The following is a 26,948-nucleotide window of genomic DNA, read 5'->3' as shown; positions in this document are numbered from 1 at the left end:
TGGAGTTTCTGCGTCCTCCTCCTCCCTGAGCTGCTCCACTATAACTAACTAACACCATCACTAGTTCATTCTGTGTCCTCCTCCTCCCTGAGCTGCTCCACTATAACTAACTAACACCATCACTAGTTCATTCTGTTTCCTCCTCCTCCCTGAGCTGCTCCACTATAACTAACTAACACCATCACTAGTTCATTCTGTTTCCTCCTCCTCCCTGAGCTGCTCCACTATAACTAACTAACACCATCACTAGTTCATTCTGTGTCCTCCTCCACCCTGAGCTGCTCCACTATAACTAACTAACACCATCACTAGTTATCATCAGTGATCAGTATATGAAGTAACTCAGTGTTTGTTTGGTTCCAGAGTTTATGAGACTCATTTAAACATCAGCCCAATAAATAAACTTTTAACTGTGAACTGACACAACTATACAGTCTATGGTACTGACAGGCAGAAGCAGTAGAACTGGATCATCACACTCCTGTGACCAATCCTGCATGAGACTGAGGTTAGGACCGCCTTTCTCATTAGCATACGGACACAGAAATTCATAAATAAATAAATGTATAAATAAATAAATATGGAAATAAATAAATGTGGAAATAAATGTAAGACATGTATTTATTTATTTACTAATTTATTTATGTATGTATTTATACATTTATTTATGCATGTATGTATGTATGTATACATTTATTTATTTATACTTAAGTCATATCTGGTCCTCCATAATGTAGCAGACCACTGCACTGTGGAGCCGCTGTGCATCATGGGCCTCGGCTCCTCCCCACGTGTCTGCGTGTGGAGCTCAGTCAAACATGGTACAGACTCCAGCAGCTCGCCTCCTCTGCCCGTGCTAGACCCCCCACAAGCTGCTGCCCTCACACGGATGAGATAGCCGCTCCTCCACGGTGAAGCGAGCAGGTGAGGTGTTGCCAGTTCATGAGGACTCACCGGTTAAACCAGACCCGGGCACGGGGCTGTCTGTTATTTCCACCAGCTAGTCTGTGCTAATGCACGGTTAAAGTTAGCTAGCCTAGTTTGTAGCCTGTTAGCTAGCTTCATTCGCCGCACGTCTGTTTACCGTAAGTGTTGTCGCTGTCTGTCCTGCTTTCTTTTACACACGCACGTGGTTTAAAAAAAAATCTTTTGTGCAGAAATGTGAATTTAAGCCGCAGTGTAGCGCCCGGGCCCTCGACAAGTGGCTGGAGGGTTTGATGCTAGCATGCTAATGAAGCCAGGTTAGCCAGAATCAACTGCTTCTCTTTAGGAATAATGGCGTGTAATAACTCTAATGGAGTCTGGTTTGGAGTCTGGAGCTTTCACCGTTTATTAGGAAGTGTTTACATGAGGAGCAGCTGTTCTATGAGGATTTACATCGTGTTGCATCATGTGAGTTGTACCTGGCTGTCAGTGGTGGCACCTCCTGACAGGCTGCATGACTCTGGTCTTTCTTGTCAGCGCATTGTAGTAATTTACTTATTCACTCTCTGCAAAGGGTTTATTTTAAAATAACCATTTTACTTCAAGATCTTCCTGAAGGCTGACATCCTGAAACTCCCTATAAATCTGAGCAAGTCTGATGTGACTTTGCAGCATCACTTTGTTCTTGTTACCAGTACAGCTGCTTTTCACCTGTTTCCTTTGTTTCCATCCACTGTGTTCATGCGTGTGTAGAATAAATCCTCATTATTAAACATTTTGTCTATTTCCAGGTTGGATGTTGTAAATCTGCTGCCGCTCCCCTCCTCTTTCATCTCCTCCTCTCCCCTCCTCGCTCTGCTCGCGTCAATATGGCCAGCGGGGATGATGATGACCCCATTATAGAAGAGGTATGTCTACAGGCTGAGGATAAAGCTGATGACATATTCTAATCCACATTGAGTTTGTTCTGCTAATAAATGCAGGCCTTGTACCTGAAGTTTGACAAAGCTTACTGTTTCCCACCATCGTCGTCCACAAACACAATATTTCACTGGATGTTCATCATTAACACAAATACAAAGTATTATTACACAATATTATTTCTTTATTTTTGTCTGTCAGTGCTGCAGCAAAATAAACCATGTTAAACCAGTCTATGAGGATCTAACTTTAACTGGTTGAAACATAAAATCATTGAAGAGCAACTTTAATCCACGGACTGCGATGCTTTGTCATAAAGGCTCCTCACATCAGTCAGAGAATAACTTTGAACCTTTCTGTTTCTCTTAGATTGATGTGTATCTCGCCAAAAGCCTCGCAGACAAGCTGTATCTTTTGCAGGTTAGTCTCTTTGTTGCTGTTAATGCTTATGAGTGCGACTCCCTTAATCTTGACTCTTCTTATCTATACTGTGATTGAATAATTATGTCATGATTTACTGATCACCTTCATTGTTTTCTGACACAGTACCCTGTCCGACCATCCACCATGACTTATGACGATGTTAACCACTTGATGGCTAAGATCAAACCCAAGCAGCAAAGGGTACAAGAGGCTCTTTTCTTACTTTACATGTCATCAGTGTAGGAAAATCTTTATTCATCTGAAAGTGGCTGTAACGTGTTTGTTAATCACTGTACAGGTGGAGTTGGAAATGGCCATCAACACAATGAGTCCAAACTACTGTCGGAGCAAGGGAGAACAAATAGCTCTGAACGTGGATGGCACAACTTTCGATGAAACCAACACGTATTCAGTGTAGGTCTATTGTTAAACCTGTAGTTAACTCTGTGTGTTGGCTGCTTGTGTTCAGGAATAGTTTGACATCTATAGAGATGGATGAACTTCCCCCCACACCTTCAAATGAATGATCAAATTTTGATGAACAATTTACAGCCCTACAATCGATTTATATTTACTATTCGGACATGAGAGCGATACAGTTGTCACATCTGGTCCTCAACTAGAAAACATCAGTGAAATTTCCGAAACATACAACTTTTCCCTCAAACATCTTTACACTGGCAGTATTTCATTGAAGTGAAGTTTCGATTGACTTTTCTTTAGAAGTGAAGCTGAATAATTAATTGGTGTACTCTTTAATCTCCAGGAAAATGATGGACAAACAGACTTTCTCGTCCATCCAAGCCACCACCAACACCTCCCGATACGCTGCTGCCGTGTTTCGCAAAGGTCTGATCTAATAACCAGTGTTTCTGTAGCGCTGTGCGTGTGTTTTGCTTGGTCTGACCTCAGTGCTGCGTCTTGTAAATACACAAAGGTCACTCATGTTCACAGAGTCCATGTGAACCGTTCTCACTGTTACCTTTCTTATCTTCACGTGCTAAGTTGCTCTACACATGTCTGTTGTGTGTTTAGGTTCAAGATAACGAAATGTGTCAACACTTCCTGACTCATTAACATGAGAACAAAATCAGTCACATTATTACAGATCAATACCAGGATGTGGTTTGTGACTATTTTATTGTTTATGTCATTAGGTGAGCTTCACATCACACCTCTGACAGGAATCCTCCAGATGAGACCCAGCTTCTCTTACCTGGACAAGGCTGATAACAAAACCAGGGAGAGGGAGGCAGCCAATGAAGGTGTGAATCTTTTCTCCAAAATCGTATTATTATGTGAGATCAGTGTAGATTTTTGCTTGTAACAATATTCAAGATTGTATTTTATGTTTTTAAAACTGTGATTAATTAACTCTCTTGTCCTATTTTAAATAAATCAAAATACACAACAGAAATCAATATAAAAATATACAATATCCAACTATTGACAGAGCTGATTAATCTGCAGCTATTTTAAAGCAAAAATATTTTTTTCTGTGTCCAGATTCTCAAATCTGAGTCGTTTACTTTTTTTGAATCTAAATATATTTTTGGTTTTGGACTAGTTCACTAAAATCAAAACATTTAAATAGATCACAACGTACGCTGGAAGAATTGAATAGACATTTTCACTGTTTTATGACATTTTATAGACAAAATTAATTAATTAGCAGATTCATGATCTACAGTTCCAATCTGAATCCCTACAATACATCTTACAATTTGTGTTTTGGCTTGTTGATCTGTTTTTTGTTTTATAACTTTTTTTACTAGATTTTTTTAGAAGAAAACGAGTTCTGAGCTTAAATCTTTCATCAGTTTTGAAAATGATCTTAGTACCTTGCGTTACCAGATTAAAGTCGGACACGACTGTTTTCTGTCTGCAGGTGGAGACTCCTCCCAGGATGAAGCTGAGGAAGACGTCAAGGCCATCACGGTGAGAACTTGTGCACACACGTCAACACACAATCACTCACACTTTATGTGCCCACGAATGGCCACAATTTCTGAGTTTTCATGCACGCGTTCCACTCCAGGTGAGGTTTGCTCGCCCTGAGTCAGAGCAGGCACGTCAGAGGAGGATCCAGTCCTACGAGTTCCTTCAGAAGAAGCAGGCAGAGGAGCCCTGGGTTCACCTGCACTACCATGGTGTCAAGGTAGGGGATGCACTTTTTGTTAGGTTACTACAGTTCTCAGTTTGGTAACTTAATGTGTATTAAACTTTAACTGTCAGCTTATACCGAGAACATATCTGTTCACCTTCACCAAAATCCAAACACAATGAAAGATGTTGCTTCTGACTTATGCTGAGATCTGATCATGAATCTTTCTTCACATCACTTTTGTCTTTGACGTGTTATTTAAATTCAGGATAGTCGGTCAGATCATGAAAGGCAGTACCTCTTCTGTCAGTCAGTCGACGCCTCTGAGAACTCGGAACTGGTCAAAACTCCCAAGTGAGTATAATAAATCTAGAATTATTGTAGTTGCTGTCTGTACCATATTCATTTTAATTTGGCAACACAACAGGTGTATTTTCACTACCACACTGCTTGTTTGTTCTGATTGATAATATTATGTGTGTGGTTTGGAGTGAATGTCCAATGGTCAGTTGTTCTAGTTCTGCTCACGTCTTCCCTGACTCATTTCTCTTCTTTCCTCAGGGAGTACCTGGCCATGCTGATGCCCCCTCTCGCTGAGGAAAAAGTGTAAGTTTTCCACTGTCTTCATGAGAAAGAGATTATATTTTAAACTGGTTGACTGCTACAGAAATGAATCATTACTTAAATCTCCTCTTCTGTACGTTAGTGTGAAACCTGTTGGGCCCAGTAATGTGCTCTCCATGGCTCAGCTGCGTACTCTGCCGCTGGGAGAGCAAGTCAAGACCTTGATGAAGAATGGTAGGTTAACATGGTTAAACTGGTCATAAAAGGGAAAAAAATTGTGGCAGCACAGAGAAGTCACATGTGCCTTCTGATTTCAATTTGAACAGCAGATTAGTAACAAATCAGTTACTGTTTCCAGAGTTGTCTTGGTTTGTCCCAGACGAGGTGGGAAACAGTTTAAAACATCAAATTATCTTCCTCGGCTACAGAGTTACCGAATGCAGAGTTCTTTAAATCACAATATTGATCCACACACACTGCATCAAATAACACAATTTAATTTAAAGATTTGTTGCCTTTCCTCCGACAGTCAAGGTGATGCCGTTCGCTAACCTCATGGGCCTCCTCGCCTCTGGCACAGACTCAACCGCAGTGTTGCGCTGCATCCAACAGGTGGCGTTGCTGGTTCAGGGGAACTGGGTTGTCAAGAGGTGAGACCAAGCAGCTTTAGTAAAACAGGATCCTCGTGTACGAGAAAAGTATATAGAAGAGTTCGTCCAATTTTTCCTTTGCAGACTAATACACAGATTGAATTTAGATTTCAAAATGACAATTTAAAGTTACACCTAACACAACCCTGCAGAGCATTGCTGCCCAATAACATGCAAGCCTGTGTTTTTTATATTTTGCATTTAATCTTTTCACATTAGACACTGATCTGGCAGCTGAGTGATATCTTTGTAATATTGCTTCTTTTTCCTCAGTGATGTTCTGTATCCTAAAAACACGTGCAGTCCTCACAGTGGCGTCCCTGCTGAGGTGCTCTGTCGGGGCAGAGACTTTGTGGTGAGCTGTCGTCTACTGAACTTCTCCAAATTAAACCAATGAGAGTATAAGTTTTTTGTTCTCAGTTTTGATCTGACGCTGTTGCTTTCATTGTAGATGTGGAGGTTCACTCTGCAGCGCTCTGTGATGAGGAAGGAAATTGCATCCATCATCAAAGTAAGAAGCAGCATGAACAAAATACCAAATTTACATAAGTAGAAATAAATAAAGGTGGCCCGAGAGAGAATTATCTTAAAGAGCATCACAACATCTCATCAGGTACAGGATAAAGTTGGCAGGCATCTTGTTTACAGAACTGTCAATGTAGAATTCATAGTGAGAGTTTGACATTAACAAAAACAAGATGAGATGCTCAGTAACACCACAGTCTGTCACATTTGCTTAGATGCAGAGCTGGAATCCTCTTCGAACATTCAAGCACACACAACACGCTCTTGTTTGCATCTGTCACCCTGAGGCAGCAAATGATTCAGTTCATTCAGGTAAACAGAACTAACACGTCCTTCCTTCTTTCCGTCTGCATCAGCTTCCTCCGGAGGATGTGAAGGAGTTCCTGGAGCATGTGGCAACACCTCGGATCAACCGGGGCTGGGAGTTCCTGCTGCCGACCGACGCTGACTTCATTAAGAAACACCCAGATGTCGACCACAGGCAACACATGCTGTGGCTTGGCATCCAGAGCAAGTAGGCTACACTCAGAAGCAGCAGGAGAGTAAAACATTTCTCTTGGAAGATAATTGATTCTTTATTGAGACTAATTTGTACCATCTCTTTTTTTTAAAGGTTGGAAAAGGTCTTTAACTTCTCTAAAGAAGACTTTATGCCAAAGAATTCTCCTCAGTCAGGTTTGTACCCACTTGTATTTGTAACAGTCAACTTATTATATTGGATAGCACGTTAAATATTCAGCAGAGATTGATTTAACATGAGCTGATGTGTGTTTCCAGAGCCTGTTCATGTCACTGGTGAGGAGCGGCTGAAGATGGCAACGGAGCGAGCGCATGAAAACATTTCGTCCCTCCAGAAGGACCTGGACACCAAAAGGGCAGGAAGCGCCGTCCACATCAAACAGGAACCTGTCAGCGACAAGGAAGACGAACCCATGGACACTACCTCCCCGCCCTCCTCTTCCCTCCCCAACGGTTCTGTAAATGGTTACCCCAGCACCACCTCCCCCAACTTCGATCACACTAACGGCAACACGCCGTCCCCAGAGCTGCAGGACTTTGTTACAAAGACTTTCAGGAAGCATTTTGTACTGACGCTGAACGAGCTAAAGAGGCTGTTTAACCTCCACCTGGCTTCCATGCCAGCAGGATGGAGTGTCTTCCAATCCGTCTCGGACCACGTGCTGCAGGACGCCATGCTGCTCTGCCGCTGCAAACAGATAATGGTGCCTGTGAGTATCCAGGCAGGGAAACAAAGTGAAAGATTCACAAGCTTTTTGGATGTTAAACTCAAAATCGCACCGGATGCTCCTGTTTTCCTTTCTCTTTCTCCGTCTGTGTGGTTGGGTCAGGTTCAGACACCAAGCTTAAAATGATATTCCGCTTCAGGTCAGGTTCAATCACGTTGGATGGGCTATATCAGTAGCCCATCCAACGTGATTGTGCCTGTTATGGAGAACAACGTTGAGCTTGAATCAAGTTCTTACATAAAAATGTCTGTTGTGTTCGGGTCGGGCTCGGTTAGTTTGCTCTGGAGTTTGGGTAGTTTCAGATTGAAAGTTGTGGCCAGAGCTGCACTCCAGTCTAAACACATTCAGTTTGCATGAAACGCTTGTTTTTGACGATTTCAACACATATTTTTTTGGCAAAAGCAACAAGTATTCCCTTGTTCCAGCTTTCAAAATTGTATTTTTCTTATTTGTCAGGACAATGCATGATTTTTTTTATTTTTTTTTATGTGGTAATGTACACAAATGGGTTATTTGCATGAATGACAGATTATGATTTACAAACACAGGACAGCAGAATACACAAGTGAGTGCAGAGATCACACATAACAACAGGAAGTTGGTGCGGTGACCACATCCACTGTTTGTACATGAAGCAAGTCACTGGAAAGTAGAGCAACAGAACCTAACTGAGCAGACTGAAGCCGCAAAGAGAGAATGATGACGTCTCATCATGTGCTGTTGAGCTGGGACTTTTCAAACATGCATGGTTTAACTTTTGTTCAGACAAGCACAGAGCAAAGACCCAGGAGGAAGCAGAATTAAATGTTCCCCTGTGTTACCTCCCTGTCGGGTTTTGAGGTGCACGGATTACATATCCTCTTTGTCTTGGATTGGAAGCTGTGTAGAGTCAAGTTTTTTTCTTCTTCCTGGGAGCTTGAGCACAGCTATCAGATTTCTCACTAGAAATAACGACTTTAACGGTTGATTTTCTCAGCAGCACTTCGATGCTTGTAAAGGAAAAAGTGCATTGAAGCAAAGTGGTTCTCAAGTTGCACTGAAGTCCCAGCAGCCACCTGATACCTGCTGTGCCCTCTGGGTTTGGACTAAGGTGGCTGTTTGTAGGCTTTATTTAGTCAGTTGTGTTCTGTCATTAGTCTCCTTGTGTTTTTCTTGGTGTGGTGTTTGCTCGTAGGGCAGAGAGCCGGTTGGTCCGTGCCCCACACATTTGTTTCATTAAGCAGCCAGGTCTCCTGCCAGGACCAGCCCTGTCCTGGCTTAGGCTTTATCCCATCTCTATCCTCGACATGAGAGGATTTCAGCCGCTGTAGGGCAGGGACTGGCCGGGTGCCATATTTATTATGCAACAGATTATTGGCCTCCAAGCAAAGCTCATTACTGCTGAAGGAGGGGGTTAATCTGCAACGTCACTTGCAAACGCAGGCAGATCTGGAGTCAGATAACTTCTCTTCTGTGTCACCGTTAACAATATTGTCTGGATGTCTGGTGGTTTATAGATCAGTTTTGAGTCGGTGGGTCGTGTCTGGAGGGTAAACCCTGGTATAATGCGGTTAGTGTTGAGTCGTCTGGGGGTCGACCTGCTCTTGTGGACAACAAATTAAATAGACTAATTACGTGTCTGAGGGAAATGTTGAAGATTTTTAACAATTTGTAACTTGTTTAAAAAGTCAAAGACATATTTACAGGACATAGAAGCAACATATTAAATACTCAGGCACTCGCATGCTTAAATCAGACGTTTAATGAAGATGAATGCTTTGTGTACATTGTGCGGATCTTTATTTGCGTGTGCATGTTGACAGAGGATGGAGGAGGACTGAGCTTGTGTCTGAGCAGGTTTAAGCCTTTTTCAGAAATGATTTCTGTAAAACATCTACACAATTAGGTCCAGAGTTTCTCTAAGAGTTTCCATTTCACATATGAAGAATGCAGCAGGAGATTCCCCGGTCACACATGTTCACAACAACTACAGAAATCTGAAGAGCTTTCAGACAAGGGTTGAACCAAGATACAGGAAGTTGCATATATGTGTGTGTGTGTGTGTGTGTGTGTGTGTGTGTGTGTGTGTGTGTGTATATATATATATATATATATATATATATATATGTATATGTTCTGCTGTGGAAATCATCTGTTTTTGTATACAGCAGATCGACACTGGTGAAAGCAGCTTTAGAGATTTGAACGACCTGGGTAACATCTTTTGTCACTTTGCTCTTTTCCTTCTAACTTTAGTTTCCTGCTCAGACCATAGCAGCAACTGATGAACAGAAGGTGTTCGGTTTGTGGGAAACTGGTGAAGACTTTGACACGGTAAACTCCCTCATAACATCGCTCATATCATAACATCCTTCTCAACATCCTTCTTGTCTTTCAATGATTGCTGATTTTTACCTGAATTTCAGAAAGCACATGCAGCAGGTTTCAGTCTGTAGCCTGGGTGGGGATTTTCACCTCAAGTTTCTTTTTCTGTTTATAATTTCAGCTGGAAACATTTGAACATGGGCTCTCACAATGTTTTTAATTGATTCTTTTTTCTGTAGCACCGCCGGCTGCTGTTTGAAGTGTTTACAAAGAATTACCGCATCAGGAGGAACATGATACAAGTGCGACTGACACAGGAGTTTGGAGACGTACCTAAGGCGGACATCGACCGGCTGCTCAAGGTGAGATTAGTGATGAGAGTTAATGCTCGCCTTTTTTAATGGATTCTTTTTTCACATGTAACTCATCCTCTGGTTCCAGGAGTGCTGCATCAGCCACGCAGGGATGTGGTACCTCAAGGGAACGATTCAGTCTTGACACTGACATCCTGCCCCCTGCGGTTCACCGACAACCAATGAAATCCTCTCCCGGGTGTCCAGTGGGAGGGCAGTAAGAGGGACGAGAGCCAATCGCAGCTTGCCCAGCTCTGAGGCCGGGCGGCTGACTGGAAGACAAAGATTTCAGCTGTTGGCTCTGCTCAGAACTCTAAACTTTTCTCGTTTCGTCTGAAACGTTAGAGCGAGCACTCTGATGGTGAACTGAAGCTCCTCACATACTCACAGCTGGAGACACTGAGGGCAAATAATAAATATACAATAATAAATATACAACAATAAAGAAATAGCCAGATGCGTAAACAGTTTATCTGTAGATTTATGACCCTTATTTTTGAATTAAGATTTTACCAGATCAGGGGCATGTTTACCATGGAAACAAACCACAGCTAAATATATTTTACTTGATTAAATGTCACCATGGAGAATTGTCAACGAAGCAAACATTGTTTTAGGCCTTCTGGGTAGAAAACATTAATTCTTACATTTTTTTTATCCCTTAAATTAACTCCTTTTTGATGGATCTTCACCATCGATACACACATGGGAAAAGTGAGCTTTAAGCGAGGATGATGTAAATCATTTGTGTTAAAGCAAAATTTGGGAAAACGTTGCCAAACTCAAGTCAACAAAAGGGAGGGAGGGAGAAAAAGGATGCAAAAAGTCCCTAAAATCCTTATTCTCATCATATTCAACTGAAATCACTTATTTCTTTTTGGGCACTGACGGAGCTGGAAACTGCTGCATCAAATGTAGCTTTTTCCATGTTCCTGAATTATTTAGTCTAATGTTAAATTTGAGAAGAAGTGAATGAAACACTTGCCAATGAGGATTTTTTTCTTTGTTGAATGCAGAGATGTTTTCTTTGTGAGAGGCAATCACGTGACTGATTTGATGAGAGCCAATATTAAAGTTTTGTCATAAATCTCTCTAAGATTTAATTTGGGTGCATGCTAAAAAAAGAAAAGAAGAATGGATGTCTTTGGAGCGTTGTTTGGGCGATGGAAGTGTTGTTGCCATGGATACACTGGTATATCAACATGCGCTGCTATCCGGAGCCTCCATCTGAAGTGCCTCTACCTCAAAGCGATCGAGACAAACTCCCACTTGTTCATATGATGAATTAGAGGAACCAGAATGTTTTTAGTTTGACTGAAGACATTTAGACTGTAAATCTGATCCTCAAGTGTTCACATCAGGCTAAAGTTAGGATTTCCTGCATCAGCAAATGAAAGCTGTATTATTTTCTTTGCATTGGTTTGTTACTTTGCTCAATAAACATGTCAAGTGTTATTTTGACGTCATTATAGCCTTTATACACTTTTTATTTTTATATAATTTCTTTGCTACTGCCAGTCCCTCTCTTGTGAACACAATATTTCAAGAACTTCATGAGGGAATGTCTTCAATTTTATTACAGAAGAGTTGGACCCAAGGATGAACAGATTTGATTTAGGTGGTTAAAGGTCACTGTGACATCAGAAAACACAATTTTGGTCTTGTGGGTGCAACATCTCAAGAACAGCAGGGGGGAATTTCTTCAAAGTTGGCAAAAACTTTCTTAAACTTACAGAGCTGAATTTGTGGTCAGATTTTGAATCAGGCAAATCTTAGCTTTTTCCTGAATCTATAAAGGGGCCAATTGTACTTCAAAAAACCTAAAAAAAAAATCATATTTATTGTTAGCATTGTTGGTAAGTGACTTTATAAAGGTCTACAGACGGGCACATCAGAGGCCAATCAGATTTCAGCACTGCCTCCCTGGCCACACCCCATGATCCACCCCTTGATTAGATCATATTTAGTAATGAATGACAGAAAAAAGACACACGGCTGCCATCGCATCTTGCTTCATGTTTTATGGCTCAGAGCAATAACAGTAACTGTGAGGTCCAGTCATGAAACAGGTAAAAAGCACATTGTACAGACACTCAAACATTATGCAGGTTACTCGGGTCTAGAATATGATTGGAACAGTAGCACATCACGCTTTGCATTAACTACACATGAGATATAAAGTGTCAGAAGAGCCTGTGCAATTCTAAAGTGCATTTCAATGGGACTTAACAGGATGTTTACATACATGTGCCCAGACTGCGAATGCAACAGAGGTGCTGCTGGGAAAAAAAGCTTCTAATCATACACCGGCGTCCTGAGGCGAATACATCAGGAGGCCGCTACATTATCAAGTTATTTCATTTTGAACCACAGAACGTCCCTTTAATATAACATCCACTCACATCATCTAACCTAACATACAATAATCAAGTTTCAGAGCAATACATGTTGCAATTACAAAACACTAGTTTATTCCAAGACCCTCATCAAAACAGATTCAAGTGGAGCAATTTGTTTTACAGATCTGCGACTTCCCAAATGTTCCCTAGAAAAAAGGTACGAAGTTACAGGGAACATTTTTCTGAGGGTTTAGTTCACTTTTGTGGAGCTAAAACGATTTGTTGATCATGTAATTTCTTTATCTGTTTAATGTCATTTTTTAATTAAATTCTTCCAAGGAATGCCAAAAAAAAAGTATCTGGCTCCATTGACTGAAATGTGAAGACTTGTTTTTTTCTTCTTCTTGATTTGTGTCATTGTAAATTGAATACTAAAGCAAGAATCAATCTTTTTGGTACTTCCTGAATATTCTGTGACCAAAGTGATTGATTAATAAAAAAAACAAACAATGAATAGATTAATCTGTTATGAAAATAACTGTTTGCTGCATGGAAACTACTTTAATCGTTTATTAAATTTAATCCAAGACGTAGTGTAGAGAACGTTTTTTTGAATGTTTTCCACTGAATAATAAACTTTCTACCTCACACCAGCAATTAATTGAAATATCTTAACTGGATTCTCCAATTTCTCTGTAATTCTTACCAAACTTCTTCTTTAGGTCTTTTCCAGGAACCTTTCTGTAAATTTACATTCATTTATAAAGGAAACTACAGGACCTGTAAAACACAGCATTACAGACAGTGTATGAAGAGATGACAGATTATTCCCCAGAAACGGTTTCCTCAGGTTTAAGAACGGGTCTATGCAAAGTGAGGTAGAGTGATCGCACGGTGGAGACGGCAGCGTTAGGCACTGGTGTTTCTGTGCAAAATGAGCCACATCTGAGAAACGAGCTGGTGGTGTTTGGTCGTCCTGTTTCTGCATCACTCTTCTGTCTTTGCTGGACATTTCTGGGCAAAGTGTTGACTTAGCTGCATGTGCTGTTGGTAAAGTCTTAGGTGTAAATCGCTCAGTAACTGGAAGACGATCATTCATCTCGCAGCAGGTCTTTATGTCTCTTTTCTCTGGAAGCAGCTAATGCAAAAGAGGCAGCGCGTCACCGGCCGAGGTTCTCCCCCTGTTTTCCATCAGGTCCTCTTTGGTTTTACGAATGCGGGAGAAAATTTCCCGGAAAAGTTCCTTGTACTCAGGCTGGTGAAAGTCCTCTTCAAAGTCCTTCATGTCTGTGAGAGCAGGACAAGTGAGGGACGGCGTCTGGACCGATTTATGGCTCTGACCGTCCTGTTCGAGCTCCTGTGGCCCCGGGTGGCAGCGCTGCAGCAGCTCGTCGTACTTCACCTGCAAGGCACTGTACTGGGCGTCCACCTCGTTGAGCAGCGAGATGCCGCGGTACTTCACCACCTCGGCTCGGCGCACACAGGAGCATTCGTGGTCGTAGATCCTGTCGGGGCAGTCGGGCACCTGCGTGGCCCTTATAGGCTTCTCCTGGCCCCAGCGCTTTAGCACCCAGGGGCTCCTAGCTGCAGCTGCATCACCCTCGTTCTCCTCCTCTTCTGGGTGGAGGAGCAGCGATTCCGGCAGCAGGTTGTGGATGACGGAGTCCGGCCTGGAGGCTCTAGTGGAGGAGTGTGATTTCCAGAGTTGACGGAGCTCTTCGGCCTCACGCTCCAGCTCGTGGACTCGGGCCTGAGGAGGAGAGACAAATGAGAGAGAAGAGATGACGTCAGAGCGACACACAGACTGAACTTCAGGATGTGACAATGTTAGCCAAATCCACATCGATTGAAGTAACTGGTGACCACTTCTTCAAACGTAAAAAAACAACAGAATAAAAAGATAACATGCGTCTATACTGCTCCTGTGGTGTCATCCAGCCCCCGACATTCATATTTTTTGTAATTGTTTTACTGGTGAAGCAGTGGTCACCATTTACTTCAATTGTAATTGAATCATTTGGCTACAACGCTGTTTACCCCTGAAACTCCAAAAGGGTTTTGTGGACTCAAACACTTCACACACCCCTCCATCGTCATCGTGATGAGATGATGAGTGAATTTTCATTTTTGGGTGAACTATCCCTTTAATGTGTATTTCTTAGTAACTGTGTCTGTTCAGAAATGTCCTGCAAACAAACACACAGCTGAAATCTGTCACACACACCTGACATCCCTCCATCCTGGTCAGCTGTTGCTCCAGCGTCGCGTTCTCGCCAGCGAGCAGCTCGGCCTCTCGCACCGCCTCCTCCCTGCGAGCCCGCTCACAGGCGAACTGCGTCTGGAGTGCGCGGAGGGACTGACGCAGTGACGCCTGCTCCTCCTCGTGCCACGACACGTCGGAGGACTCGAGGTCGTCTGAGGGTTCATCGGGGTCACAGTCGTACCTGCACAGACACACATGATGCTATAAACCACGTATCTGCAATGCACACTCGTACTTTTCTTGCAGATCCCGATTTCTGATTGGATTTTCTCGTTGAGAGTCAGATAAAAAGAATTGATGCCACTCAGACGTGTAGTTGATCTTACAAACAGGGAGAAACAGGTTCTGTCCAATGCTACAACATCCACCCATCTTCACCTCGCCATCTTGTTTGTTTAATCCATGCAAACACAACAGGGGCTGGTTTTACAGAGACTCATGCACACTTTCATAAGGCTACCGAAAACCAAATAACACAACAAATAGGCTTATTAGAATTCAAACTGGTTTTATTTATTATGATATCATTTTCTTTTTTTAAATGTACTCCATTTTTGGTGGTATTTTAGAATTATTTTTCTTGTTTTTTCTGTCTTGTTTTTAAGATTTTATCATTTTATCATTTATTATATGAGTGCATTGGGATTTATGAATCCTTTTTTAACATTTCAGCAATCGCTAATAAAGCACATTGAACTGCAATTGATTAGTTTGAAAGGTGCGATATAAATAAAGTTTGACTGATTGATTGATGTGATGAACTCTCTAAATGTGAAGGAAAGATGCTTCTGTTCTTATCTCCTTTAGTCTGGCTACTTTAATTAGGACTTTTATTAACATTAACTTGACCACACAGGCTCATAATTGATCTTCTCTTTTATGGTTTGTTCAGAGCGTTTTATCAAACTTTTTTTTTTTTTTTATGAGCCAAAAACAAAGTGAAAGGTGAGAGGAAATGCACTGAGGAGAGAGATGACGGCAACATGTACCAAAGGTCACAATCCAGGTTCAGTCTTAAAGGAAACGTAGCTGCACATGTGACAGGTTAACAAATATATGCAAATCAATTTATCAATATTTGGCAAATTACAACCAAACAATGTCAAGGATTTAAAATCAATTTGTATTTCAACCTCTAAATATCCCTTTATGTGTTTGTGTATATTTTTACATGCATGTTGTGTATACAGTATTTATATATCCTGCCGAGGAAATTATGTTTTTACTGGCATTTGTAAGTTAGCAAGATTATGCAAAAACTACAGGACAGATTTCCATGAAACTTGGTGGAAGATGTGGTATTGATTAAAGAAGAACCCGTTAAATTTTGTTGAGGATCTGAATCAGGAGGGGATAAGGTTTTTTGTTTTTTTTTTACTTTCTGTAACATTACAAGATATGGCATTTTGTGACATTTATGTTATCAGGAAAAAAAACAGGCACATTTTGGGAATTTTTGATTGTGTGCAATGTGGTGCAGATTGATTGAATGTAAGGAGACTGTTGGGTCAAACCCAGCAAAATAAAGCACATGGGGTGAATTAATGGAACTTATCAGAAGAAACAAAGTGATTAGAAATCAGCTGACGACTCAGTTCCAGCCTCCAGGAGATACTGAGACATGTTCACACCGCCCCAGCTCAGACTTTGACCTCTTTCCCTCCAACTTGCACTCTGACTTTCTCTACCATCATTGAGATTTCATCCACCTGGAGCGATGGACCGGCCCACACAGGATTACACAACCACACACGCACTAAACTCTGGCTATGATAAGATGAAGTGACCACAGCATGAAAACATTGAGGCAGACGTGGGCCAATGGTCAGTGAGCAGGATTGGCACACATAGAGGAGCTGCAGCTAAAGGAGGATTTACTGCTTCCCTTCTTGATGCTGACAAAGAGCTTTAGGATCAACGCAGCTCAGATTTTTTTTTAACCAGGATAAGGAATCATTTCCAGCAATCATTAGGATGTGTTAAATGTTACCAGTTCTGCTGACCAGGTTGCCAACAGTGTGTGTCAATGTATAATGTAATTAACAAATCAATTAAACAGCCGAGGAGTTTTGTGATATGAATATACTGTATTCATGTAAATAAACTAATTAATACCAAACATGAGTACTTCAACATACATCTGTGTGTGTGTGTGTGTGTGTGTGTGTATGTGTGTGTGTGTGTGTGTTCCTCACCTGAGTGTGCTCTGCAGCTCTTTCAGACAGGACACACTCTGACTGCTGCGAGTTGACCACCCCTCCCTGTGCGGAGGCTTCTGAGGCTGAGGACTCAACTTTAGCTCTTCCACCTGATGCTGCAGCTCCTCCACCTGCGTCTGCAGCAGCTCAACGGTTTCTGTCAGCCTGCACAGAGGAACCCCCAACTCTGTTAGTTTATCTAAAAGACGACGCTTTGCACATCTGTCCATTTTCACATCTCCTGTCTTACCCCAGGATCCTCTGTTGCCCCGTCCTGCTGTCCACCACCAGTTTGTGGTTGCTCTGCTCCAGCTCTCTGGCCGACACGTCCAGCTGCTCGTACACTTTGGCGTGCTGATCATTGACCTGCCTGAGGAGGTCCACCTGCTTCGTTAGGTACTGCAGGAGACAGAGGTGGAGGTGTGAGAGAGGACGGTTTATTGAACATCATTTGCTGAGATGTCTATAATGAAACATCCAGTCTTCATAATTATTACCTCTTAAAAGGAGGGTTTATACTAAAACTGCTGAAATGATTGTATTGAGACTTAGTGGAAAGGCAGGGCTAAGAACACGTGAACATTTGGAGCAGATTTTATTGAGGGGGCAGATCCAGGATTTCTTTTTTGAGAGAGAGAGACATTGTGAGATACCGCGTTTTCGAGTTTCTCAAGAAATAATACATATCAATGAGGTAAAATTGTATCTAAAGTAAATAAATGACATTTACGACTGCGGGTGAGGTACCACTTGGTAAAAGTTTCCTAGAAAAAAATTTGTAATTTAAGTTCAAACCTAAAAGTGTCTAAAAGCTTCATCAGTTTCTTTATCAAGGATATCAGGTTAGCTTATCAGCTGCTGCAGCCAGAACACCTTGAAGCTTTCGTCTCACAACCTGCTGAAAACCGACAAACACACTCAACACCAACTTCACGCTGACAACAGATCAGCCCCAACAGCTCAACCTCACACTGCACAAATACAGCGGACGTAAACAAACAGCCAGAAGTCAATGAATAACGTGAATGTACAGGACGTCAAAGAGGTCAGGTTTCATTCATTCATCAGGTCTTAAACAGATTAATCTCGTGTGCCAGCAGTGACATGTAGAGAAGGGATTTACTGACAGACACCTTACTCAAGAAAATCTAAACTAGGCATTAAAAAAATATCCTGCGTTTTTGTGAGACTGAAAGTTAATGTTCAGTTTATGTTGTTTTAGTTTGAGATAAAATCCGATGAATGATGGAATGATCACATACATTTCTTAATCTGATTATGAGAAGAGAGAGATGAATACTGCAAAATACTATGACTACAGATATATTTTTTTCCTATTTCAACTATTTGAACTCAGTGAATAAGGTTTTATTTATATCTTTACTGCAAAGAGATGTGTTTTCCAATGTGTTATGACTGACAACAAGTTCCAGCATCTTATTAGGATCAGTAAATACAAACAGCTCCACCAACATTAGTAATTAGAAAATCTCCTGATCCCGTGTTCTCCTGCGGTACAACTTGTACTTTATTGTTCAATAAAGTGTTGAAACTAAACTGAAGCAGTTCTAAAAATATAAACCTCTGATGGTGAAATCGGTGCCTCTTAAAGGAAGCGGCTTCCCTGAGGCTCTGTTCTGGAGCAACTCTGGATTCCAGGTACAAAGATACAAGATAGAACAAGTGTCAGGTGAGAGATTGTGAGAGGGAGAGACATCAGAGAGCTCTTTCTGTACCTCGATCTCCTGCAGCTGCTCCTGGTTGGTGGAGTACATCTGCTGCAGCCCCTGCTCCAGCTCCCTGTTCCTCTCCAGGAGGGTCTTCCCGAGCTCGGCCGCCAGCTGCAGGTCTGCAGGAGAGAGAGTGCTCATGGGTTATAAGTCAGTCTGCAGCCAGGATGTTGCTGCACTGGCAGATTTGAGATGGTTTGTAGTTGCTGGTCAACCACTAACCCACTTTTTCAAATTTGTGCCACAGGGTTCATCCACCTTTACAAACTGACAGTGTGTGCACATGGGTCATTTCTTAAGGTTATTTCTATGAATGATTCTCATTCTTTCCACATGTGACAGGCCTATCCAGCCGAATCTGGAGTAAATAGGAAAATAGCACAATTGGGATGAAAATATGAAACATTCGAGGGGGATATTTTTCAGAAAATCAAAGAAGCTTTGGTGTTAATGTAAGAAATGAAGACAAAGGGGATAAATGGAGTCAAATCATTTGGTATTTCTTCTTTGCCGCATGAGTGTCCTGCTGACTTCTGCTTTTTCTCAGCAGCCTGTCAAGCTGCTTCACCTCCACTAAACCAGCGAATAGATCACTCACTCTTGCAGATAATCAATATCACAGTTTCAGATAATCACAAAGAAACCTACAAATGTAACCTTGTGTGCACCTGCAGGATTTAAATATATGATGGATATGTCAAATACATAATATGCATCTCTGTATAACAGCTGGGATGTGTGTGTTCTTATTTGCCTGTTAAATGAAGTATCGATAAGCTTCTTTATCTTGAAGGTTCAGAGACAAAGAGTGAAAGGAGACTGTACCATGTTCAAGGTCCTGCTTGTCGTACCACGGTTCCTCCTCCTTGATCTCAAATTCCTCCTCCACAGTCGTGTCAGTCAGCATCGTCTCCTCTAAAACATCACACACACACTGCAACGACCAGAATTATTATAATTGCCTTTGATTCAAAGCATCAGGCCGCGTCCCGTGTGCGCCCGCCTGCAGCCGGCACCGGTGCTCGTTCATCACCACAGACACACGCACACAGACACACACTGACTGATTACAGCCATACACCGTATATAGCTGCTCCACCTTTACTGCCATGAGGGTGAGCTTCCGGCTTTTACATTTCAAAATAAAAGCAGTGTTGGGGGAAATGTGTTGCCAAGGATGGGTTACTCAACACAGGTACAGGGATCTGGACCTGAGGTGTAATACAAAATGATAAAGGAACACGAGGAGACAGATAACTGACCACACAGAGAAATAAAACCACCACAACAAACACAAAGAGGTCAAGAGGTCAGACTACACAGACACAAACTGACCACATAAAGACACACAACAACCACAAATACACACCAATCACAAAAGAGAGACCAATTAGGCCACAGATTTAGAGACACGAAGTCCACGAGGAGAGGCACAACAGCCACCGAGAGACACAAACTGACCACACAGAGAAATCAAACAAAAAGCACAACTACAAAGAGACACAAACAAACTACACAGAGACACAAACAAACTACGCAGAGACACAAACCGACCACAAGGAGACACTGCACACACAGAACATCGGCTTCAGTAAATACTGTCAGTAATTCATTATCTTGAATTAAGATGATTTAGATTACGAGTAATTAAAAAATATTTTGGGCATCGTAATTTAAATGAATCATAAAAATATTCTTTTTACAAATTACCCAATATATAGTACAAGAATAAAGGTGCAGGTTGCTGTTTTTAATTTGAAAAGTACACCAAGTAGTTTCCGGTACAAACCTGTCTCCCTGTGAAGTTTCACCATCACCTGCTCCTCCCTTGGAAACCGCAGCCCGCATAGTCCTAGTGACCACACGAGGGCGCTGCAGCGACAAAACACAACAACTGTACTGCAGCACTTTATACCCTCCTATGTATTTACCACATTAAATTCATCTGACTGCTGAAGATAGGCTGTTTGTTATTTCTGGTGATCCAGATTAAGATTGAACACAGATCTATAGAATTGTGGTGCACGTATGATTTATATCTGCTGTAAAATAGGGTTATATTTTTTCTGTAGGCCCAGAATTTCATCACACATTTTGATGAACATTTATAGCAAAGATTTTTTTTTCACTTTTTTTAACCATATTTTATGACAAAGAGATAATTTAAGTTATCAGACCAATTTTTTATTTTATATTTTTATACTTTTAAAAACTAGACAACCATGTGTAGGATTGTTTGGCCTTGGCTGATGTATGAACTGTACACTAGGTGGCAGTGTAAGCTCACATTTTGCTCTAAATTCAGCACAAAAGACACATTACAGAAGTCACCATTTAAACCAGACAAAGACATGTTCAGCATACACAAGATTTACAGTAAATTATTCATTTGAATACATGAAAATTAATGAACACAATCAGAGAGATCAGCAGCACAGACAGATTTTAGTTTCATTATCAGACGTAGGCAGATGAAAACATTCTCCATGCTTCTGCAAGCTGACGATCCCTGAGGATGATGATGGCCACATCTTCATCTCTGTCTTCTTTCATCCTGTTCCTTTTTTTAAATGAATCAAAACCTACCTCTGTTTTATCCTTGGTTATTTTTAAACACTTAAAGCATTTATGATTGCTGTGTCACATTTGACTGTGTGTTTAGTCCATAACAGCAACATAACAGTCAATTATGTGGAGTTGAAAAACTTCAGAGATACATCATAGGGTCAAGATATGTGGACTTTTTAAGTATATTGACACCTGAACCAAACCATTGGGCCCATTTCAAAACATTGAATTCATAACACAGGAAATCAGAAATGATCAAGGATACAAGGATTCTCTCAGTCTCTGGACTTGCTAACCCCAACCATAACCCTACTCATGCAAACTCCAGAATTCTTTTGGTGCTTATGTAATTGTATGTGGCAAAGTAAAAGATAAAACAATATATACTTGTAAAGTAAATAATATAATATGATTTAAGATAATATAGAATTATTGCCTAATGTATGACAAATTCAAAAAAATGTGTACTGTTTGCCTTTTTCTTAAAATGGGTATAATCCATGGTTCTGAGTGGTAGTCTTCTCTGATTTGGATGTAATTTGAATCCCTCATTGATTTATTAATCTTATTAATATTGTTACTGAGTGAACTTCTGGCCTCCACTTGGCATAATCACATTTTAAACCACACTAGCAGCGAAATGCATGATAAGATCAGGCTGTCCATTCACTTGTCATCTCCAATACTTTGGTTTATGACTAAATTCCTTTCATTCGTCACTTTCTGTTAATAAAAAAATCCAGATCATTAAGCGACGCTCTAACCGGGAAGCTGAGTCAGCAGCCGGGACCGAACTAGATCACTTAACCTCCAGGCCACATAAATCAGCCAGACCGAAGATTAGGTGCTTCAACATCACAAGCTTTTTCCTTCAAGGCCTCTTAGATCCACTTCTTTCCTGTCGCACGTGCTCTCCCCCCTTTTCTATGCTCCCTCTTTTTCCTTCCATCCTTTCTTCACTATCCTCCTCTCTTCTGCATCTCTGTTTTGTATCCTGTCAGTGAGATGAGAGAAAGAGCAGAGCAGGAAGCACAGAGCTCTCTGCGGGGACTGGGCTTCTCAGAGTGATAAAATAGCTGTGATCTTTTTTCTGCAGAATCAACACTCTCTCCTCTCTCTGCTCAGACCCGTGGCATTTTTGCTTTTATTGACGCTGTATTGCTTTTCCCATTTAGGACTTCACAGCGTGTGAAATGCCAGACCAACAGAATGGGACCCTATGGAGTCCCCCAGCCCACCCTCTGCTATTTTATCTCCCTGTCAGAGGATGATTAAAGGTGTGTTGCAAATCTTTCCAATCATGTTTTCTCCGTAGCAGTGGAGGCACCTTCATGAGGCACAATGATTGGTTTGCAAATGAAAGAAACTCAGATACAAGAAGGAGGGAAATTGAAATATTACGAGTGAGAGTGCAGGCGAGCAGGATGATTACCACGATTCACACATTCCCAGTCATCCCTGCAGCAATCTGGGTTAGTGATGGGGTTTCTCGCTGCCATAGCGTGGAGGCAGAGACATTAATGGGCGTCAGCAACTCCGTAATGAGTCGTTAAAAGAGACATTTGAAGCTTTACTGATCCGTTTCCATACCAACTGTCTGTGCTGTGGGGACTGGATCCACTTAATAATTGGGGGGTGAAAATGGGGAAGGGGGGATGTAATGGGATTTAAGGAAGTGCTTCTGGGGAGAAACTCAACGCAAATGCACACACAATCCAAGTAGCTGTAAGTGTGTGTGTGTGTGTGTGCATATGTGTGATTGGTTGTTTTAAGTTAATCTTCAAAGCTCTTCCCTTTCCGCAGAAATCCACCATGACAGGCAGAGAGAGCAGCGAGCCTGCAGTGATTTTAATTTGTTGCAAATCTTTCAGACCGACCAGCGTCCTCTCCCATATTTTTATTTTACTCGTTTATTGTTTTCCGGTGCCTATTGTTCTGGACACGTACACAGGGATTGGAGATATACTTGCACTGAGAGGTGGCTGGTGCTGCTGATGCTGGGTTGCCATGACAACCGGGCGTTTGCAAAAATGAGCGTGATGCCAACTCTGATCCAGTATCACATATGTGGCCTGCATTTGTGTGTGTGTGTGGGGGGGGGGGACGCTGGCAGAGGGAAGCGAGCACACATGCTGTATACCGTGTGTGTATAGAGAAGATATTACTTTTATATTGCACCAGTTTGTCCATGTTGTTTACACACATGCTGAAGGCAATAAATGTGAAATTAGGACGGAAATAGAAACCACAAAAAAAACTGCAGACACAACGAGACAGAGGATGATGATGATGATGATGATGATGTTGGTGATGATGATCATGATGATCATGATGAGGATCAGGATCATGGCGAGGATGATGATGAGAATAATCATAAGACTGAGGGTGAGGATGTGGATGATAATGGCAGCGAGGATGAGTACAATGATCAAGATGAAAATGAGGGTCAGGATCAGAATGGAGATGAGGATGAGGATGAGGATGAGGATGAGGATGATGAGGATGAGGATGAAGATGAGGATGAGGATGAAGATGAGGATGAGGATGGTGATGATGAAGATAATGAAGATGAAAATGAGACAAATTGGATCTGGGTTCAAAATAATAAACTGTTATCTCTGAACAGCAACATCAAAGACTTGACTGGCTTTATAAACTATGAGGATTTAAAAAAAAAAAAAGAAAGTTTAATTTCACAAGTAATCTTCAGCCCTCGGGGCTCGTGGGTAAAACAGAACTGTGCAAAGTATGAATTCAGCTAATCTCTCTTGAACAGCTTCAGGGAATCACACAGGCACAGGGATAGAAAAATCACTCTCGTTCCTAGTGTGGTGCTAAAATTTTATTCAACGGAGCACATATACTGAGCACGAACGATGGTTTTGTCCCTGCTCGTAAACACAGGAGGAAGGAAAACACTTTTAATTGGGGTCCATGAGAAAATGAGTCTGAGAGGATGAAAGGCTTCTACAGGTTTTGAAGAGAAACTGACAGACTGACGCTGAGAGGTGTCACTGTTCAGATGTTGTTTGTTGTGTGTGGATGAGAAGAGATGTGGCTGATATATACACACACTGCTGAGACAGCAGACAGGAGAGGTGATGGATGGCCAGTGGATGCTTTATATACATGGGTGGGGGAAGTTTGAGAGTTGGAGACTGCACATCCATCCATCATCCATCATCCATCATCCATCATCCATCCATCCAAACATTCATACATCCAAACATTTAAACATCCAAACATTCATATATCCAAACATCCAAACATCCAAACAGTCATACATCCAATGTTTATCTTGTTTGCAGGTCGCAGGGGGAGCTGGAGTCAATCCCTGCTGACATTGGTTGCCGGTGTATCACAGAGCCGACGAACAGCAACAAACATTCTCACTTACATTCAACTGTTCAAGGGAGTACTCAGAGAAAACATCGGTGTTGTTTGATGCTGCTTCCTACCGTGGGTCACCTGCTCTGTCAGCAGGGTGTTGTGATGCCTTCTGCTTGGTGAGCTGTTGCATGTTGGGATGCCTGCGGTCTCCCTCCCCTGCTGGATGACGAGTGGAGCACAAAGCTGGGGCGTCTCATGAAGGGCTTGGTTGGATGGATTGAACGAGGACCCAGCATCTAGAATTGAGGTGGAGGTGGGTCACTCATTAATTAATGACAGGAGGGAGAACATTTTAAACGTTGACAGCTCGTGGCGATTGGCTCAAGGCGACCATATTAGGTTGTGATTGGATGAAAACAGAGAATGAGCTGAGCATCAAACAAGTGACACTGATCACCATCAATGAAACAGACTAGAAATACTGACTCGAAGATCAACTTGTAAGTTGTATGCGATTATTATTATTTTAATCAATAATGGAAATACTTGTTATCACAATCTGATGTATTTTAAGTGTGTTTTCTGGGTGACGCAGCCGCACTGCACCTCAGTGTGACTGCATTTCTGGACATCTGGTAAAGCTCGAGCACAAGAAAAAGCTGAGCTGACGACTTCTCACCAGAAGTTCAGTCCAACTGCTGAGTAGAGACAACACGTCCTGGCAGCTGCCTCTGGTTTTGTCTCAACTGAGCTCAAATGCGTCCTCCTGGATCAGCTTCAAATCCGAAACACACACACAAACACACACACACACACACACACCCTCACACACGCACGCAACTTTGTCAACAACTATAATCAAAATTTGTATTTATTGGAAGAGTCTTTGTCATCGTCAGCCAAAATCTTTGCTGTGCTGATTTTATTTCTCAGCCAAATTCTGTTTTGGACGTTTCCTCACAAAGCTGATTAGGTTTTATCAGTTTAACAAACATGAGCTGCAGCAATATATGGAAAAAAACGTTCACTGTATAGTTTGGACAACCTCTCGTAGCTCAGTTTGTTGAAACACTGGATTTTGCAAGTCGCAAGTCTGACCTTTGTGATTTAAGATTTAAAGATTTGATTACATTTCACATTTTAGTCAAGTAAATCTTTTTAAAGTTAAAGTTTATAACATCTACACTCAGCATGATGAGGTGTGACTCAATGATAAAACCACTGACGGGTTAAGTGAGCAACATTGATTATCTTGTCACGATTGCACCAGTCAGGGATCAGACGCAGCCATTAGGCAGAAAGTCAATAATCAGTTGAAGTGTTGGAAGCAGGTAAATTGGGCAAGTGTAGGGATTTTTTTGACTCTGACTAAGGCCTAATTGTGATGGTTACACTCCAGGCTGCATGGGCTGTTTGTAACTGGTGGAATCCAGGGGGTCCAGTGGTGGGTGTGCATGGGGAGTGAACGCTGGCGTGGTCGGGGATCTTGTGGCATAGAAGACAAATCCACTGAGCGTCATGAAAACTGAAGCTGAGACTGACCCTCAAACGTGTCTGTTGAAATACACGAGGGAGTGAGACATCAGCAAAGAGGCCCCAACACAAACCTCAGGTGTGGGGGGGGGGGTTATGTGGTGGAAATTCACAGGGTTGCACACAAACATTCCGTCTTGTCCTGACCTAGAGCTCATTTAAAAAAAAAAAAAAAAGTAATTAAACTGGTGACATTTCTATAAATAGAAGCTGACTGCACCCCCACCTTTCATCTGCCTAAAGCAAGATGGCGTCTGCTCCCACCTGGCTGCTGTCCACCTGGAGCGTGAACGCCTGACTGAAGCACGGAGCGTCTAGAGCAGGACACCTTACATTAACTAAGGATTTTAGTCACAGATAGATTTTCCTTACATGGCTCCTGGAAAACACTTTCCTCTTCATTCATCTGTCATTTCCATTTTCTAAATCCTGTCTGACCCCGACGTCTTTGTGTGCTGTAATGTGTTCAGCCTGTTCAATCTTCTCTATCTATAGTTTTGAGGGCCAAGTTTGGTTCACTACCATCATTGTGAGGACATTTTGGATTTGTGAGAACATTTTGGCAGGTCCTCATAAATTCAAAAGGTTGATTGAGGGTTAAGACTTGGTTTTAGGGTTAGAATTGGGTTTAGGTCAGGATTAGGGGACAATTAGAGTGTCAAGAGGAGCACGGACAACAGGGTAACTTAACATATTTTATAACTTTATATCTTTTTATATGTGTTTGTATTATGGCACAGCTGCCGAAATTCACATTTTATGTATAAAGACTGTCCACAATATATTACATGATGCTTTACCTGGGATTTGAGCCATGGACTCTTATGCTGCAAGGGAAAGGAAAAGAAGGACAACAACATTTCCCAGAGTTAGGCATTTAGTCGTGATAAGTCGAGGTTTGGGTTAGGGGCTAGGGGAAGCATTATGCCAATGAGTGTCCTCACAACTATAGAGACAAGTAGGTGTGTGTGT

General features: G+C 41.8%; 2 protein-coding genes across 3 annotated transcripts; one reads left to right on the top strand and one right to left on the bottom strand.

The window, feature by feature from the left end:
- Nucleotides 1-760: 760 nt before the first annotated feature.
- polr3e (polymerase (RNA) III (DNA directed) polypeptide E) lies at nt 761-11,470 on the top strand. 2 transcript variants are annotated; one of them, XM_020106792.2, is made up of 21 exons: nt 761-924; nt 1,716-1,832; nt 2,215-2,265; nt 2,392-2,469; nt 2,567-2,682; nt 3,035-3,117; nt 3,426-3,533; nt 4,157-4,206; nt 4,307-4,426; nt 4,641-4,726; nt 4,934-4,978; nt 5,079-5,170; nt 5,466-5,586; nt 5,860-5,941; nt 6,038-6,097; nt 6,468-6,625; nt 6,725-6,786; nt 6,889-7,340; nt 9,594-9,671; nt 9,902-10,024; nt 10,104-11,470. In XM_020106792.2, the coding sequence occupies exons 2-21, from the start codon at nt 1,794-1,796 to the stop codon at nt 10,158-10,160; spliced, it is 2,061 nt and encodes a 686-aa protein (XP_019962351.1). In that variant the 5' UTR covers nt 761-924; nt 1,716-1,793; the 3' UTR covers nt 10,161-11,470. The 2 variants fall into 2 exon arrangements, with proteins under 2 accessions (XP_019962351.1, XP_019962352.1); XM_020106793.2 differs by lacking the exon at nt 761-924 and adding an exon at nt 960-1,085.
- A 551-nt stretch (nt 11,471-12,021) lies between these two features.
- LOC109642123 (cerebellar degeneration-related protein 2-like) lies at nt 12,022-19,622 on the bottom strand. Its single transcript, XM_020106794.2, has 6 exons — nt 19,371-19,622; nt 18,552-18,664; nt 17,066-17,214; nt 16,813-16,980; nt 14,579-14,798; nt 12,022-14,104 (listed from the first exon to the last, which is right to left on the bottom strand). Exons 1-6 carry the CDS (start codon nt 19,450-19,452, stop codon nt 13,493-13,495), a joined length of 1,344 nt encoding a protein of 447 aa, XP_019962353.1. The 5' UTR covers nt 19,453-19,622; the 3' UTR covers nt 12,022-13,492.
- Nucleotides 19,623-26,948: the final 7,326 nt, after the last annotated feature.

Source organism: Paralichthys olivaceus, chromosome 21 (genome assembly GCF_024713975.1).
Source record: "Paralichthys olivaceus isolate ysfri-2021 chromosome 21, ASM2471397v2, whole genome shotgun sequence".
NCBI classification, from domain to species: Eukaryota; Metazoa; Chordata; class Actinopteri; order Pleuronectiformes; family Paralichthyidae; genus Paralichthys; species Paralichthys olivaceus.
Note: the sequence above shows the minus strand (reverse complement) of the source record. Positions and strands in the feature narration are given on the sequence as shown.

Coding starts and splice junctions, on each gene's coding strand:
- polr3e (XM_020106792.2), top strand. CDS start 1,794: ATGGCCAGCGGGGATGATGATGACCCCATTATAGAAGAG. Junction 2,683..3,034: donor GAAACCAACACGTATTCAGT/GTAGGTCTATTG, acceptor TTTAATCTCCAG/GAAAATGATGGACAAACAGA. Junction 4,979..5,078: donor CCTCTCGCTGAGGAAAAAGT/GTAAGTTTTCCA, acceptor TCTGTACGTTAG/TGTGAAACCTGTTGGGCCCA.
- LOC109642123 (XM_020106794.2), bottom strand. CDS start 19,452: ATGCTGACTGACACGACTGTGGAGGAGGAATTTGAGATCAAGGAGGAG. Junction 16,981..17,065: donor GGGCAACAGAGGATCCTGGG/GTAAGACAGGAG, acceptor TCCTCTGTGCAG/GCTGACAGAAACCGTTGAGC. Junction 14,105..14,578: donor CCAGGATGGAGGGATGTCAG/GTGTGTGTGACA, acceptor TCTCCTCCTCAG/GCCCGAGTCCACGAGCTGGA.